This window comes from Xiphophorus hellerii, chromosome 4, assembly GCF_003331165.1.
Source record: "Xiphophorus hellerii strain 12219 chromosome 4, Xiphophorus_hellerii-4.1, whole genome shotgun sequence".
In the NCBI taxonomy this organism is placed as follows: Eukaryota; Metazoa; Chordata; class Actinopteri; order Cyprinodontiformes; family Poeciliidae; genus Xiphophorus; species Xiphophorus hellerii.
In genome coordinates this window covers 16,716,335-16,732,868 of record NC_045675.1, presented here as the reverse complement: position 1 = coordinate 16,732,868, position 16,534 = coordinate 16,716,335, and the positions used below count along the sequence as shown (strand labels likewise).

At 37.4% G+C, this 16,534-nt stretch overlaps 1 protein-coding gene across 4 annotated transcripts; it reads left to right on the top strand.

Moving 5' to 3' along the window:
* The first annotated feature begins 395 nt into the window (after nucleotides 1-395).
* Nucleotides 396-14,068, top strand: hnf4b (hepatic nuclear factor 4, beta). 4 transcript variants are annotated; one of them, XR_004338873.1, is made up of 10 exons: nucleotides 396-693; nucleotides 2,618-2,789; nucleotides 3,808-3,902; nucleotides 6,144-6,250; nucleotides 7,542-7,673; nucleotides 7,840-7,927; nucleotides 8,003-8,155; nucleotides 9,934-10,191; nucleotides 10,304-10,381; nucleotides 10,586-14,068. XR_004338873.1 is itself a non-coding variant. In XM_032559786.1 (10 exons), coding segments are annotated over exons 1-10 (1,101 nt in total). In that variant the 5' UTR covers nucleotides 396-605; the 3' UTR covers nucleotides 10,587-14,068. The 4 variants fall into 4 exon arrangements, 3 of the variants coding, with proteins under 3 accessions (XP_032415677.1, XP_032415676.1, XP_032415679.1); XM_032559786.1 differs by having other exon boundaries at nucleotides 2,693-2,789; nucleotides 10,300-10,381; XM_032559785.1 differs by having other exon boundaries at nucleotides 10,300-10,381.
* The last annotated feature ends 2,466 nt before the right edge of the window (nucleotides 14,069-16,534 follow it).

Here is a 16,534-nt window from a genome sequence, read left to right as displayed (position 1 = left end):
AACGCTCTTCTCAACAGTCTAATGCCGTATTTGTTTGCTTGTGTAAAAAACTCCTGAGTGTGATATTGATTACTCAAGCTAAGAGAATCCCAGTAAGATTTTCAGCTAAAATTCAATGAAAGAAAACATCCCAGCAGGCAACCTTTGGGTGCTTTTTTGACTTTATTGACGTTTTAAAATCCTACAATAAAAAAACAACAACAAAAAAAAGACCAAGAATCATTGAGTTGCCTCATACCACCGACGGGTCTTTGTCACATATGTTTATCTGCTCGTTGTCCTCATGGAAACTCTTATCTGTCTTCGAACTTTCCCCTTTATTTGTGTAACTCATGTGAAAAAAGTAAACAAACAGTGGACCAAATTTCAGCACTAAGGTCAAGGAAAGTGGGACATCGCAGAGGAAGCTTCTCAACTCACCAAAAGAACATTTGGAGTTGGACTATAGCACTAGACGCTCCCTCAGAAAATTTAAAAAATAAAGGAAAAAGCCTGAACTGATGATTAAGACCAGTGAGAAAGAGGCACTGAACTGAGTGAATAACCTTACTGACACTGGTTGAGTTTTGCAGATCAGCCTTGAAACCCATCAAACCATCTGAACCATGAAGCTTCCTGGGACAATCATTCTTGCAGCAGCCACTGAAGACTTTAACAGTTCCCTGCTGATTCCACTACCTGGAAATGCAACAGGTATGATCATTCTGTTTTTATCTAAACAAACGTGTAAGCTTTCTGTTTTCTCAGGTGGAGTTTCTACACATAACCATGTTTACTATCAATCTTCTTCGCTGCAATAGATAATTGAGCCTAGAACATTTCTACTCACAGGTAAAATCTAGTTTGTGCTCTTGCTCGAAATATGCAGTCTTCTTGCAAATCAGTTGGTGACAAAATATTCTAAAAACTTTTTTTTTTATTTCCTCACATTACAGCCACAAACAATGCCTTTTGTTAGAAATTTGTATTACAGAACAGTGTAGTGTAATTTATGACTACAAAATTGAGGTGAAAAGAATACATTGTTCAAAAAAAAATTTGCAGATGAAACTGTCTGAAAGAAGGACAGTACCAGCTTTGCACAACTAGAAAATGCACATTTTGCCAATACACCTTTGCAAAATAGATGACCGAGAAGTTAATTTTCAAATCTTTTCAGATATTCTCCTTTGAATTTGTGTCTGGTCTTTGGGTTATTTTAACACACGAGTATGATTCAGTCTATCCCACTGTAGCTTTGGATGTATGTTTAAAGCAATTATCAAACATTTAACAGGTTCCCTTCAAATATTGCCACATTTATCGCCCTAGCATCTCAAAGCCGTTTCTCTGTCCTGCTGTTGAAAAGTATTTCCACGAGTGGATGCTGCCAACACCATGTTTCACGGTGGGGATGGTGTGTTCAGTGTGACGTGTTGTTGTCTTCACTACTGCATTTTGCATGCATGAGCACGCCCATTTCATTTCCTCTGACATGGCCTGTTTGTTGTGTGTCTTTGGTCTTCATGGAGTTTTCACAGAGAAGCTGTAAATGGTCTTATAAAATTGCACACAAATGTGGATTTTATTTACTAATTAGGTGATGTATGAAGGCATTTAGTTGAGTGGCTAATCTCATATGCTCACTACACTTTTTAGTTGTGAAAAAATAAATAAATAAAATTTTTGTGGTTGAGACGTGGCAAAAAGTTTCAGGTCTAAGAATGTTTCGCAAGGCAAAATACATTACACATCAACACGTAATTTCAAGTCAATATTAGTTTACATTTCATAAATCTTCAATGATCTGAAAATCCTTCTTCCAATTAAGCCTCTGCGGAGCTGAATCAGGCTCTTTCTCTTCTGTCTTAAGTGGAGCGCTTTTATCACCAGGCTGCTCTTCAAATCCATATAACTGCGAGGCGAACGTATTCTAATCTCTTAATTCAATCTAACTGATCTTTGACCACAGAAAGCCTTTTCCTTGTTAAATCGTAATCCCCAGCTGCCTCATCTGCTTAAACGAAGTGTGCAATTTGCAGACATTATTGCCTGGGGTCTGTACAGTCTCCACAGCAGCAGTCAAACACTGGCAGCGTGCGCTTTAGAGCAACATGGAAGAGAGGTCTGCCTGCCCGTAGTAAAATTAGCCAAAGGAGAGTGCTGGACTTTGCTTCACATTGACCTCTAGCTGTTTTAATTAAATGGGGAGTTTCCTTCTCCTCCTGAGTAATAACTGGCAGAGCTCCTCAGAGGGCCCTTGGCATTCACACTCAAAGCAGTGATAAGTCTTCAAACTGTATAACCCTGCTTTTAATATCATCACACTCAACCAAACTGGACGATAAAACAACGGCCAGATGATTCTGGTGTTCTGAAGTCATACCCCCGCATACAGGTGTTGGTTTCCACAGAGGGGAGATTAGAATTAATGTGCCCTAATTGATGAGAGGGATCAAGAGATATAATCTCCATCCTGGAGTCTGTTTGGTTTTAACACAGCTGATGTTCTCAGGAGGTTGTGACAGAAATGCCTCTGGAGCAAAGTTGTTTAGTTTTTCTCCCTTAGGCATGTTTACTATAAGTAGCTCAATCATTAGCCTGGGATTGTTTTTCTCTGCTATTTTATAATCTGCAGCTGCACCAGAGTCAGTGTCCATGTTGTCAGCTTCCCAGACCTATGGTGGTGGGAGTCATTGCTTCATATGTGCAGACAGAGCCACGGGTAAACACTACGGTGCGTCTAGCTGTGATGGCTGCAAGGGATTCTTCAGGAGGAGCATTCGCAGCAACCAAACATACAACTGCAGGTAAGCTTCATCATACCAAAATGTTTGCTTTGGCACAGAAAACCCAGAATATCCAATATGAAACCATGTTAAACTCTGATTAGAGGTGCCGGGGAGCCCCACTTCATACGCTGTAAAAGTTTCACAAAGGCTTTAGTGGCTCCAGGAGGAAACTAGTTAAGTTTAATAAAGTGTCAAAGCTGATGTCACTGGAGTCAATGTTGGAGACTTTAAAAGTAAAAACTAAAGTGTCATTGTACAACATCCAAGCGGCCTCTATATTTTTAATGGAGCTGATTACATAAGTAGCCCTGAAAGAACAGACGCATACATGAACCCTAGAGAAATTGCAAATAATTGAAACTGTAAACCCATAAAATCAAATAAACTCATACTCTCCATGACCAAAGCTGTTTTTATATAAGACTTTGAGACGTACACGTGTACATACACACACAAAAAAAGGGTTTATTTGCGTAGCTCAAAAATACAAAAATAGATTTCATCTCAAGGCATTTTATATAATTTAGTTTAATTGTTAACTCTTTTATATAAATCAAGATCTTTTCAATGTAATTGATATGGCCATCATTTAGAAACAGTTACCGTTTTCCTTTGTGATCCTACTTATAGTACAGCACAGTCAAAGTCAGCTGGTCATAAAGTTGAAGGGTGCTCACACCGAGCCAGGTTCTGCTGGATGTTTCTTCCTGCTAAACTGGAGTTTTTCTCTTTCCCTTGTCACAATATTTATGTCCAGTAAAATAATTAACATTTCTGTCTGTAGTGGAAAGCATTGGAAGTTAACAGCTCAATGAAAACTGTCTGATTTCCTTAAATCAAACTTTTTGGGGGGGGAGGGGTTAACAAATTGATGCCACCATCGTTACCTTGATTAAATTATAAAGTGTCTTGTAAAATTAATCTGCTCTATATAAATTAACTGAATTGTAATTACAGTACAAGTCAGAATGATGTTGTCGTCACTTGTAACAACTCTAAATATGTTCACATGCTTCAACATGGTGTACATTTTCAGGTTCAACCGGCAATGTGTTGTGGACAAAGACAAAAGGAACCAGTGTCGTTACTGCAGACTGCGGAAATGTTTCAAGGCTGGAATGAGAAAGGAAGGTCAGAACCTCTTTTTTTTTTAAAATAGACAAATTACCTTCAGTATTCAGACAGCACATTTTAATTAAACCACAAAAGCTTGCATAATTGTTTCCTATTATAATTCCCTTGTTTAAATGTGTGTGTTTAAATCAATTAAGATTTGTTTCAAATGAACAAAAGGAAAACATTTTGATCTTTAACATGTTATTGTTCATATTTGTAAGTGCACATTTTTGTGTGCATTGCATATCATTAGCCTCATCGTTCACTGACTGACACATATGCAGAGAGAAAAGGCCTATTGTCCACACATGAATAATTAAAATTCCTTAGCATGGACTAATATTTGGTTTGCATTTTCCTGGAATAATGTTTGCCCAACACTTTGAAGTGAAGGCCAGAGGCAAAAATTTAAATCTGTACTAATTTGCCTGATTTCCATAACATGCTGCAGTATTACTTCTGAGTTGAGCTTGAAGCACAGCTGCGGTAAAGCAATGCACAAGTCTCCACCGTGGTGGAGTTTCATACTTCACCTCTGAGCATGTTGTAACCGTTTGCTCAAAATCTGGACTTAACTGCTGACCCACAAAAAATCCTTTAGAATTAAATAGAAAATGTCAGTAAAGCTCAAAGGTGGCCAACAGCTCATTTACTTTCACATGTAGCTTGATTAATGTGTTTTCTAAGCCTCTGATGAATGATTACTGTGGGACGTCGTTGTGTGTTTGACTTTGTAGACTTACTGAAATAAGTCTGAGGCCATCCAGGGTGCTGTTTATAATGAGCTGTACATAAAATTAATCAGGAAATATGATATTGCTTCAAGAGCAGCAGATGATGCTCTAATTTCATTGTCAGAAGCTTATGTAATTAGCTGTTGAAGACGACATGTTTAAGACAATTACACATCAGAACTTGATTCAAACACTATCCGCTACTATGTGAAGGATATTCATAACTGTTTGATATCTTACAGTTTCTATAAAAAAGTATTCACCCCTTTAGGTGTTTGCTATTTTTTTTTTTACAAATCAATTGTCATCAACAAAATTGACCTTTGACAAGACAAAAAACAATGTCAAAGTGAAATCTAATTCTACAAAATAATAACAAAACAAAAACTAAGTAATTGCATGTATATTCACCACCTATAAAGTGACTGATCTAATTCAACAAAGGTCCAGTCAAATGATCCCAAGAGTCTAGAAATCACTTGAGTCCAGTGAATGTGTCTCAATGATTGTATCTGACAAACTCAAAGCAGGAGAGATTCACCGCTTTGAATGAACTGCATAAAGATGCAAAGAGCATCTAGGTTTTACAGTCACAACCCACTGTTGATTTTGGGTTTTGATTCAGACTTCATGTATTTTTATATTTGTATATTAGTGTACATTTTAGTCTCATATGATTAACTCTGTCTGCACACACAGAGAGGACAATGAGTAAATGACGTAGGCTGTACAAATCAGATGTTTTGCCATTCTCTCAACATTATTCCAGTCTTATTTGTTCATTATTAGTACATGAAAATGGCTAATTATACCAACTGAATGATATTGCAGTTACAAATTTCTATCAATTTTCTGAAAGTGAATAGCTATTGTCTATTCATCATTGTTTATACTGGCTTACAATGGCAGGGTTGGTGTTCATCTTTAGCGGTTATTGGGTGAGGGGTAGAGGACATGCTGCCAGTCCATCACAGAGCAAAAATAATAACATACACTACAAACAACAATGCACACACACAGTCACTCATCCTAATATAGAGAAGTTAACCCAACATGCACATTTCTGAACTGGGGAGAGGCCAGAGTACTGCATTGGGAGAACATGCAAACTTGACTCCCAGTATAGATTTGAACCCATGACCTTTTTTGCTGCAAGCCATGCAGCTGGCTGAGTTCATGCACAGTAGTAATACCTGTTTTGTTCAAAATAATGACAAGATAGACAGCTGTCTCATACATACCTGACAGGCTGTAAAAATCCACAACAGTGTAGATGTGAACTGCTAGAAGAAAAAAAAGAAATCAGTACTTCAAAAATGAGCAGTTTTATAAAAGAAAGAACTTTCCTTTTGTGGTTTATGTTGTTACCCAGAATCAACAGCATCTTAGTGTAACCTGAGGATAGACAAAGTTCAATAAGGACGCTTCTTTAACAGGGTGTTGAAGGGTGTAGAAGAGAGGGGCTATATATGAAGGAACTAATGAACTTTTCTTAAGAAACTCTCCTTGTTTTGATATCCAGCTGTTCAGAATGAGAGAGACTGCATCAACCCCCACAGAGTCAAGGGACAACCAGTAGGAACTCTGTCCATCAACGTGTTGCTGCAGGCGGAGAACAGCGTGCAACAGGTAACACACTGCTTAGGATCTCAGATTATCTGTGATGAATACTGATACTTCCCTTTTTCGTGACTGCTAAATGATCCCTTTCTGTTTCTGAGAATAACTTAGGTGAAGGTCAGAGATGAAAAAATCTTGGATTACATTTTAGACAGACTCTCCTCGGGTTGGATTTAGTTACTCCTAATTGAACTAAAGGACAAAATTGCACAGGGACCTCTTCTAATCATGGCCCATTTGATGTACCAAGAGGTCTGGCATTGAGGTCTTTTGCCTTCAAGTACATAATAACAACCAGATATGCGTTTTTAACATTCAAAAGGAATGCATAGGAAAAAAAACCAACTAGAAGCCCTTAGAGTTGATTTTGAAGAAGACAAGCAGTTTTCTTACATACCAAACATCATTTGAGGAATGCAACATTTTTAACAAAAAATCTATATATAAAGTGAGGACTTTCTTTTATTATCATTATTGATGTATGTGTGAAAGGAGCTTGTGGTATGGTTGCCGAGTAAATTGTGAAAGACGATCTTTGTTTTCTGTCTCTCCGTTCTGGGTTACTGTAGGAAGATGACAATGTAGCATGACATGCTAAGAGAAACACCAGTCAGCTCAAGGTCAAACTTTTTCCCACTTAGATCAGTTTCTACTGATTCTACAGCAGGATGTTTTGCCCACTGACGGAACAAAAAAATAAATTACTGAAATATTTCTATCAACTCAATAAAAGTTCATTTTAATTAGATAACTTGTAATGTAGGTTATTCTAAATCCATATTTACCCTTGGAATTGAAGCACTTACAAGCTAGTCACAAAGGTAAAGCCTGGATTTGACCATTTTTATATCCTTAAATCTCCTGCCTTCACAGTTCTCCTACTCAAACCAATTAAATCAATGTACAACTCAATCCAAATAGGGAATGGATAGAAATAAATGGGACTTAATCAAGCAAAAATTAATTAGATTTAAATTGAATTAATTTAATAAGAACAATTCATCAGGCATTAGTTGGCAATTTACAAGATTGTATTGTACAATGTGTTCAATTGAAAAACTACATGGATTTTGCCGTATTTTTAATGAGAAAAAAGTTTAAAGGAGTCTGTTTTTATTTTCTACTTAAGCAAGAAAGCAGATTTTGATGCTGCTGTTTGAAACCCAGTTTTGAAAAGATCGAAATAAAAATATATTTAAAGAAAACTGATGTACCTGCATAAGTGTTAGACCCCTTGACCACTGTTACATTACTCAGGGTTGCTTTTTGTTCTTAGCTTCTTGTTCTGTTCTCACTTCAGAGTCATGACATCAGCACCAAGAAAACAGCCTGTGTGGGAGACGTGTTTGAATCAATGAAGCAACAGCTCCTCCTGCTGGTGGAATGGGCCAAACATATCCCAGAGTTTTGCAGCCTTCACATAGATGACAGGGTGAGAAGAGCTTTCATTTATTCAAAGAGCTTTGATACTAAAAGATGCTCTACATATATATGAAGCAGAATCAATAAACAATGGCTTAGCTTACAGGCTCAGTGAATAACCAAATTGCAGCAGCTTCCATTTAAAATATGAAACCTACATCTATGTCCATTTGTAGGTAACTCTTCTACGAACCCATTCTGCTGAACATCTGATTCTGGGGGCAGCAAGACGATCGCTACCCTATAATGACGTCATTCTTTTAGGTAAAATAAACTGTTTGAACACCATCTATTTCTGCAGAAATTGTTCCGATTATGTATGTTTTGTTTCTTAATCAGGCAACAACTTTGTGATCCCCCTGAGAGGAGCTGAGTTGGAAGTGTCCAGAGTGGCTATCAGAATCCAGGAGGAGCTCGTCAAGCCTCTCAGGGAACTGGACATTACAGACAAAGAGTTTGCTTGCCTCAGATCCATAGTTTTCTTTGCCCCAGGTCAGCCCATACCTCTCTAAATCTGTGTGTTATAATTTATCTACCAAAACTTTCTGTGGCATCACAAGAACAGAAGTCATTTTCAGTTGAGGTCTATTTATATTCTTGCCGTTTTCCCCCAGATATCCTTCTGAGTCGTGTGGCTAAACTGGATTTTAGGAGTAAAACATTTGGATATGTTGAAGTTCTTGACTTTCAGGCAGATTTGGCTGCCTGCTGAGATTAATGACATGCTGCTCTGAGGTCCTTGGAGTAGAAGTAGAGTGAAGGCCCAAAGAACGACAAACGAATTGCCACAATGATTTCTCTTTGTTCTACAAAGTTAGTCTGTGACAATGATTTAAACACATCATACCTTAATTCATAAACCTCACAGCAGGATAACGCTAAACTGTATGGGTGGATTTACTGATAAGCTTTTGGAAAATCCTTTGAGATTGCTTACAAATATATTACACTGATTTGCAACTGGAGATAGTTTTGATCTTTCTATTGAACAATCTTTGCCATTTATATCGAAGTAAAGGACACTTTTGTGTATTCCTCAGGATTTGGATTTATTTATGTGCAACACTACTATGAACACTTTTGAGATAATTAGAAAATTTAGCAGGAAATAGTGACTCATTAATAATAAATGCATTGTTCATTAAGATGAGATGTATCTAGCACTTATTTACAGTCAGTGAAATACACAAACATCTAACACGGATAACATTAATTTTACTCCATAGATTGATACCAAAAGGGGAGGTTTTAATGACCACATAATGAAACAGTAATAATATTACTTAAATTACAATCTATATCACTCTCTGGAAAGTCTGAGTTAAAGAGTTTTATATCAGAGCAAAGAAAATAAATTCAAAGTCTCTGAACCAACTGAACCAGTCATAGGTCTGGCAGATTTAGGCTTAGATTTAATTGTTTAGGTTTTAGGTTTAATTTCACCGATAGGTTTCTTCTGAATCGTAACATTATCATTTTGGTTGGACCCTACCAGAGTCCTGACTAAAATCTGCTAGAGAATCTATAGAGGGAGTTCAAACTCAGTGTGAAGCTTCAAAACCTTGGAGATTATCAACAAAACTAATTCATCAAAATACCAGTGGAAACATGCAAAAGATGGTCAGCAAATGTAACAAGAGTGATTGCTGAAATTCCAACGTTGGTATGTTCGTATATTGAGAAGGTATTAAAAATTGGGCATGACATTTCAATAAAATGCAAATAAAAACCGCTGTATCAAATTACTGCTCCTTTAAGACTGTTTCATTATCTTTTAAGAGATTGCTTGTTTCTTGGTTGGTCTTAAATGTAAGCATCTTACGACAGTTCAAACTGGGTCTGTTATCACTTTAAATCATTCTATTGAATAAAAGCTTACACTCAAGATTTGACAAAAATGAAATTGTCAAAGATTTGACAATTTTAGACAATTACGGATTAATTCAAAACTTGATCTGTTTTGAATTAATCAAGACAATTACGGATTAATTCAAAACTTTCTGATATTCTCAATCAGCAAAGGCACTAAGATGATAAGATAATATTTACATTTGGAGATTTAATGGAACCAACTGGATCAAGATGTTATTTTGACTGGTCTGACATTTTAAGGAGACCTGTAGCAAAAGCTCTCAAAGTTGAATTCTCAAATTACATGTTTGTGTGAACCTTAGCAAGTTCAACTTTTAAAGTAGTTTTATGAAAAACCTTTTTTCTTTTTTGCTTTAATCTCTTATTACACCTAAGTTTAACTATCCTTGTATTTTCAGACTGTCCAGGCCTGGAGAACTCTCAGGTGATCCGATATTTGCGTCTCCAGGCCCACGTTCTACTAGAGGAAGCGACGTGTGATCAGAGAGGAAGGTTAGGAGAACTTCTGCTGATTCTTCCTGCTCTGCAGAGTGTTTCCTGGCAGATGGTGGAAACACTCCATTTGGCAAAGCTGCTGGGTGAAGCCAGACTGGACAGCCTGCTGCAGGAGATGCTGCTTGGAGAGGGAACAGCAACAAATCAAGGGCAGGGTGCCGGTAGGAAACACTGCACTATAATTATAAAATCAATATTAAAATTTCTTAAATGAATGGTGGTCTTCATTTATAGTTGGATTTGTTACGAATGTTTCCTACGACTTTTAGGCAGTATCCTGAACTGTGAGCGTCAGAATAACCTCCGACCTTCTCCTGCCACCTTCACCTCTGAGCTTCCGGGCTTCAACTAGTAAGTATCTCCTAGCACTTAAATGGAAACAATATTTCACCAGCTGATAATTTTATTTTGAACAAAAGTCTAGTAAAATTCACTGTTTAAATATCAATGTAACAAATACGCCTTCCTCTATATTTTATAAGAATTTTCTGACATTTGTGGTTACTTAACACTGAACGCCACACTAAAAGCAATGACTGATGATTTTTCTGTCAGGTCTTACCGTCGTCCTGCTGCCCACACAGACTGGCACTGAGGTGTCCAGCCATGGAGAGGCTGCCAATGTGCCCACATTGTACCAGAGATCTATGTCCGCTACAAGTAAACACCTGTTGAGGAAGCAACAATTCAACTGAAGGACTAGTGGAGTCCTACAAGGCCTTCAGAGTAATACAAACAGGCATATAGAGACTCAACCACAAACTCAATAATGAAACAAAAACATCTAGAAATAAACAAGTTGCTTACTCCAGCTAGCATTTATTTAACTAATGTTTTAAAATATATATATATTGCTTTTTTAAAATAAATTTCAAAAGTGAAGTTTCAAATACGGGCAGGAATCAAACAACTGAACTGATCATATTTAGAATATCATCAAGGAAAAAAAAAAGAGGAAAAGAGTATTTCTGATATTGGAGTCACTGAACTGAAGTGAACTGTGTTGTCCAGCAGAGGGCACTAAAATGCTGTTATTTGACATTTTCAAAAGATTGATTTTATAAATTAACACTAAGAAATAAATAGCTTACTTTTAATCTCCCTTAACTGCCTCTTTATACACACAAAACAGACAACATAACTTCTCTATATTAAAAGAGAATTCTCTTGGTCCAGAAATTGAGAATTTATGTTTTTACCAAAATCTGAGTCTTCGGACTAAATGCTAGCAAAATAGTCTAATGTTCTGTGGTCAAATATTAAGAATAAGCCCAGCCTAGTACCCATGAGTGAAATTAATGGCACTAAAAAGTAATGGAAATAATGGACATGACAGACCTAAACCCTGAATAAAATCCATCAATTTATACATCCATTGTCTTCCACTTGTTCTACATTGTTTCACAGCGGTAACACTTTCAAGAGAGAAAACAGGACGCACTTCTACCCCAGGCCTACTTTCCAGCTCATTCTGGATCAACCTGAAGCTGCTCCAAGGCCACAGTGGATAAATATTTTGTCCCTCCAGCAAGTTCTACATCTCGTCCCAGTGCCTGGACAACCTCCAAAGGAAGAAACCCATGAGACATGATCCTGATGCCCGACAGCCTCAATCAACTCCTCTCAGCGCAGAGGAGCAGTGACTCTCTTGCAAGCTACCCTCACATAACTGAGATCCTCATTCTGATGAGAAGCTCAGAAGGCCCCAGCTTTAGTTTTTCAAAAAGTCATGATATAACTTTGGGTAAAGGTTGACTGCTTAAAATTTAAGCTTGACTTTTAGCTGAAGCTTAAATTTTCAGCTAAAAAACTTTAGCTGGTTGTATTGTGTTGTATTCTGTCAAGGTGAAAAAAGAACTTTTTTCACCTTGACAGAATACAATGTTGGTTGCATTGCTGCAGATTAACCCCTATTTATTGATGATTAATATTTTAAAAGGAGTCCACTGTGCTATAAAATGGTACATAGAGCCATTTTACAGCACACTCAAGTAACTGTGTCACTTTCAGTTGTTACAAAAGTGCATATATCAAGCACAACATAAAAAGAATTTGACGCCTTGAATTTGGGCCTCTGTCTCTTTAAGAAACTCCTACCTGACACGCCACCTTCAGCACACAATCACAACAATGCTTTTCATGGTACTGTTTATAGCCATTCTTAGAATCGCTGTACTAAGACGTAGTTTGCATGATGAGCTCAGCAGACTTGGAGTTCCACCAGATGTTTTGCTAACAGCTGTTTGTCCTGCTGGCATTTAAAAGATTAATGCAAGTTCATCTTTAGGTCGTCCAAGGTCAGCTAGGCCCCTCAACGTTACCCCACCCCAACAAAAATTGTGTGAATAGTTTGTGTTCTGTCTGTGCTGGTTTGCCTCGCAAAGGTTTTTGTCAGCATGACCTTCTTTTCAAGCTATTGAAGTAAACAAGTCATATTTAGGCTACAGCACCATCTGGTGGTCAATTTTAGAATTTTTTCTTTAATATTTTAAAAACATTTAAGATTACAATTGTGTAAACACAGACGTTTACAGCTGTTAAACTGGAAAGATATGGCAGTGCAAACTTCACTCAATTAGTTAAGATTTATGCCAGTTGTAAACTCATCTCTGTGAAATAATTACATTATTGTATTTTCCAGTTGGCTACAGTGAAGAATGATTGCAGCCACAATTTACACACTTGTAAGCTTCGGCTGACATTTTCACAGGCAGCGAATTTTGATTAAAATACATCAACATCAGAGTTCACAGCCAACCAGAGCAATCTTTGAGCTCCAAATCAGTGCTTGGATTGCAGAGTTTAACATAAACTCACCACTGCACTGACCTGCTGGGTTTGTTTGACCAAGAGAGTCCAGACAGAGAGGAGTGATATGGGCCTGATGAAACAGCTGTGTTTGCTGAGACAAGGCAGAGATGTGTGTGTTGACTTTCTCTTCTGTAGCCTTTCAAGTGTTCCACAATGCAGAATTTGGGTCAAAATCCAAACAATATAATGAGTAATTGTAGTGTTTTAGAGCAACATAATTACATATGCGCATTAGAAAGCTTTGCAGTTGTGTGACAAGTGTCAGCAAAGAGTGAAAGGACGGACAGCACCTGTGTACACAAACGCAAAGGCATTCCACTGGGACAAAACTGCAACCCAACCACTGTTTGAGTTTTACCATTGCAGACAAGCAAAATGAAAAACACAAAGATGCATAATAAATGCCAAATAATTAACAAGAATTATTAATTTTGCGATGCAAGATATCTTCCAAAATGTACAGTTGCATTCTCATAATTATTCATAGATCAAGACAAACGGTTTCTCAGTTTACTAATGGTAAATTTCCTGTTACAGAATGGGTTCCATGGGAAAACAGGCATAAAGTCAAACTGGTTTTGTTTTTTTCCCCCAACCACTCACATGGAAGATGCCTGTTCCCGTGGAGAGGAAAGGAGCATCAGTATCTCAGTTTGTCTCACAGCTGAGCAGAATTTTTACAGGATTGAATCATTTTTGTTCTCACTTAAAACTTCTGCCTGATGCAAGCTAAAGACACAGAGCAACTTTAGTTGAACCTCTGGCTTTCCTCTGATAATACTGTCCGTAAGCAAACATGCACAGCGTACTTTTGATGGCCAGCCCTGTTTCAACACTTATAGATGCCAATGTTAGATGACTACCAGTGAGTTTTGGACATCTACCAAGAAAATGAAAAGAAAACCCAGGCTTGGAAGAACAAAACACTCTTGCCTTTAACAAACATTGTCCAAAAAAAAAGACAGAAACATGTGTCTGACCTTCTGTCTGAACATGTGTCTGACAGAGAGCACAGGTTTTTCCATAACACTCAGCTGTAATTAAAAAATGTCCCTTCAATATATTTAGCACATCAAACATTGTCTACACATCAACATTAGATTGTAGGATCTACCAGAGGCTGCATTGCAGATGGTAAAACTGCACTCAGGTCAGCATCTGTCTTGTATATAAACTGATTGGACACTTAGTCTCCAGCGTGGAGAGAAAAGAAAAGAAAAAAAAAAACTTTCCACAAACTTGAATCTTTGTCAATTAGACATTTTTCCATGAGAACCTCAAAGCTACAGGGAGAACCTCAAAGCTTTGTTGTCAACATGAGTCTTCCATATCACATCGTCTGACTGAAATGCACGTGTTCAAATCATTTTGTTGCTGGGTGTTCAGTTTATTCTGTTTGGTTCTTTTTGTACTTAGTATTGTTCACTTCAATTCCTCTTTTATTTTAGGAGTGTTTCTTTTCTCCTATTTTAGTACCTGTGCTTTTCAGTTCTTGCAATAGTATTCATTGTTTCCACCTGCGTCTTGTCATCCGGACAGTGTATACATAACCTTGTTGCTCCCTCTCTCTCTTTTTCCGTCTATACACTTTGTCTTTCAGTTTAGTCTCTAGTGATGTTATTTTGGCTGTTTTAAAAAGTTTCTTTGGTGCTTTGATCTTTTTTTCTATTGTCTGTCTGGGTTCTCCAGCACATTCAGTTCTTCTATGTTTATAAAAGCCTCTTGAATCCGTCAATCACCCATCTCTCATGTTTGGACTTTAAATAATTTCTCCAAGCATCAGTTTCACGACTGATGACAAAACTGTGTCAGTAGAAAACGAACTGTATGTCAAACTGTATCCATAAGAAAGTCTAGGGAGTAAATAAATAATACATTTTAAAAGTTTGTCGTCAAGAGGTTTACTTTTGTATCAACTTGTAAAAACAGCCATGCGTCTCCTTCAACAAATCCATGACTTATGTCTTTAGTGGACGTCTGTTATGCTTAATATTCAAATATTTGCTTTCGAGGATTAGACATTTCTCTAATCCTCCATTTGCAAAAAAAACAAACATAAGTTTTCAAGAAGTGCAGGAACATGTTAAATAGTTGACTGTCAAGCTGAACTTGTTACAGTTATATTGCTGTGTTACGCAAGAAACTGAAAGCAGGTGATAGATTGGACTGCGTCAGGGCACATCAGAACAGAAAGACCCACAAAAGCACCATAGCTGTCATCGCAAAGCAACTCTCGCTCTTTCTCCTAGAAGATACCACAGCTGGGAGCAACAGAAAGACTGTCAGAAACAGACAGACATTGATAAATAATGTACTTCAGACTTAAAATGCATTGACTTTTTCATATTTATTGCAGCTTATTCGATAAACTATATATTATATTCTTTGCCAATGAGAAAATATTTAGGAATGGTGTTTTAGCAGTAGAGGAACTATTTCCAAGAAAGAGAAATCTCACAAATATCTGAAAATACCACAACTTTCCATTGAGAAAAACTGCACAACACCCTCACACTGACAGCACCTAGAGACTTGTCTCTCACTCAACAGAGCTCACTGGTTCCAGGAAAGCATCCCAACTAAAGTAGCATTTTCAGGTCAACTTGAAGATGTATTGCATCAGCAGGCCTGTTAGGATAGTCTGTTGGTCAGCAGTTTTATCTCCCGTTACTCCCTACAACAGGAAAACACCACACTGAGTCACTGAGACAGTTTGCTAAGACGTCAAGCTGCAGCCACCACTCCCAAAATATGAATTATGGTTTGTGGAGAGACAGGTTTTTTTGTTTTTAGTTTGGTTTTGCTATTCCCCTTTTTGAGGGGAGACTAAACGTAGCTTTAAATATAGGTTTTATTACAAACACAACTATCCTTTAACTCTTTACTATTATTGTCGGTAAACTACATTTCTGGTTTGCGTTTTATGCTATGATAACAAATTAATGGACCGTCTTGACAAGAAACAGGCCATGTTAAATAAAGTCCAGATACACAAAGAGAAACATTCCTATAGAGTGAAAACATTTTTGCACAATTACATAGAAAAAGAAAATATACATTTATCACAGCTGTCTAGATGTAATTTGTCTACATAAAAACAATGCCTGGAAGAGCCAAAAATAGAAATATTAGGTATTTAACAATGACTGACAAAGTATGGTCTTGTGTTCAAATGAATAGACTGTTTAATGAGGAAATAAATCTAGCTAAAAGTATGTGTCTTTTCTTTGCAAAACATACCAAAACATTTAAAGGGAAGAAGGCACCAACACTCAACTTATCTGGGAAGCAAACCTTTCCCAGACCCCATTCAGTCCCACTGTGTGAGAAGAAGCTCAGAGGGAGTTTCCAGACTCTTCTACAACAAATTCACCATCACCAGCTTGAACTTGGGCTATGATGCTCAGTCTGACATTTGTCTTGGCAGGAGGAGTCAGTGCCAGCATGAGAGCAGATGACATTAAAAGCATGGGAAAGGCAGTCTTGGGGTATTAGGAATTCGAATTGGCAACACAGGAATAGCAATGGTCAGCCATGAAGTAGTTAGTGAGGGACCAAAATGCAGAAACCAACAGTGGCATACAAAAGTAAAGAGTTCTTTGATAATGAACAATATGGAGAACTTTGAGGTTCAGGAAAATCACAGGACAAGTAGGTCATGGAGAGCAAAGGCAGTGTAATGGAAGAATCCAG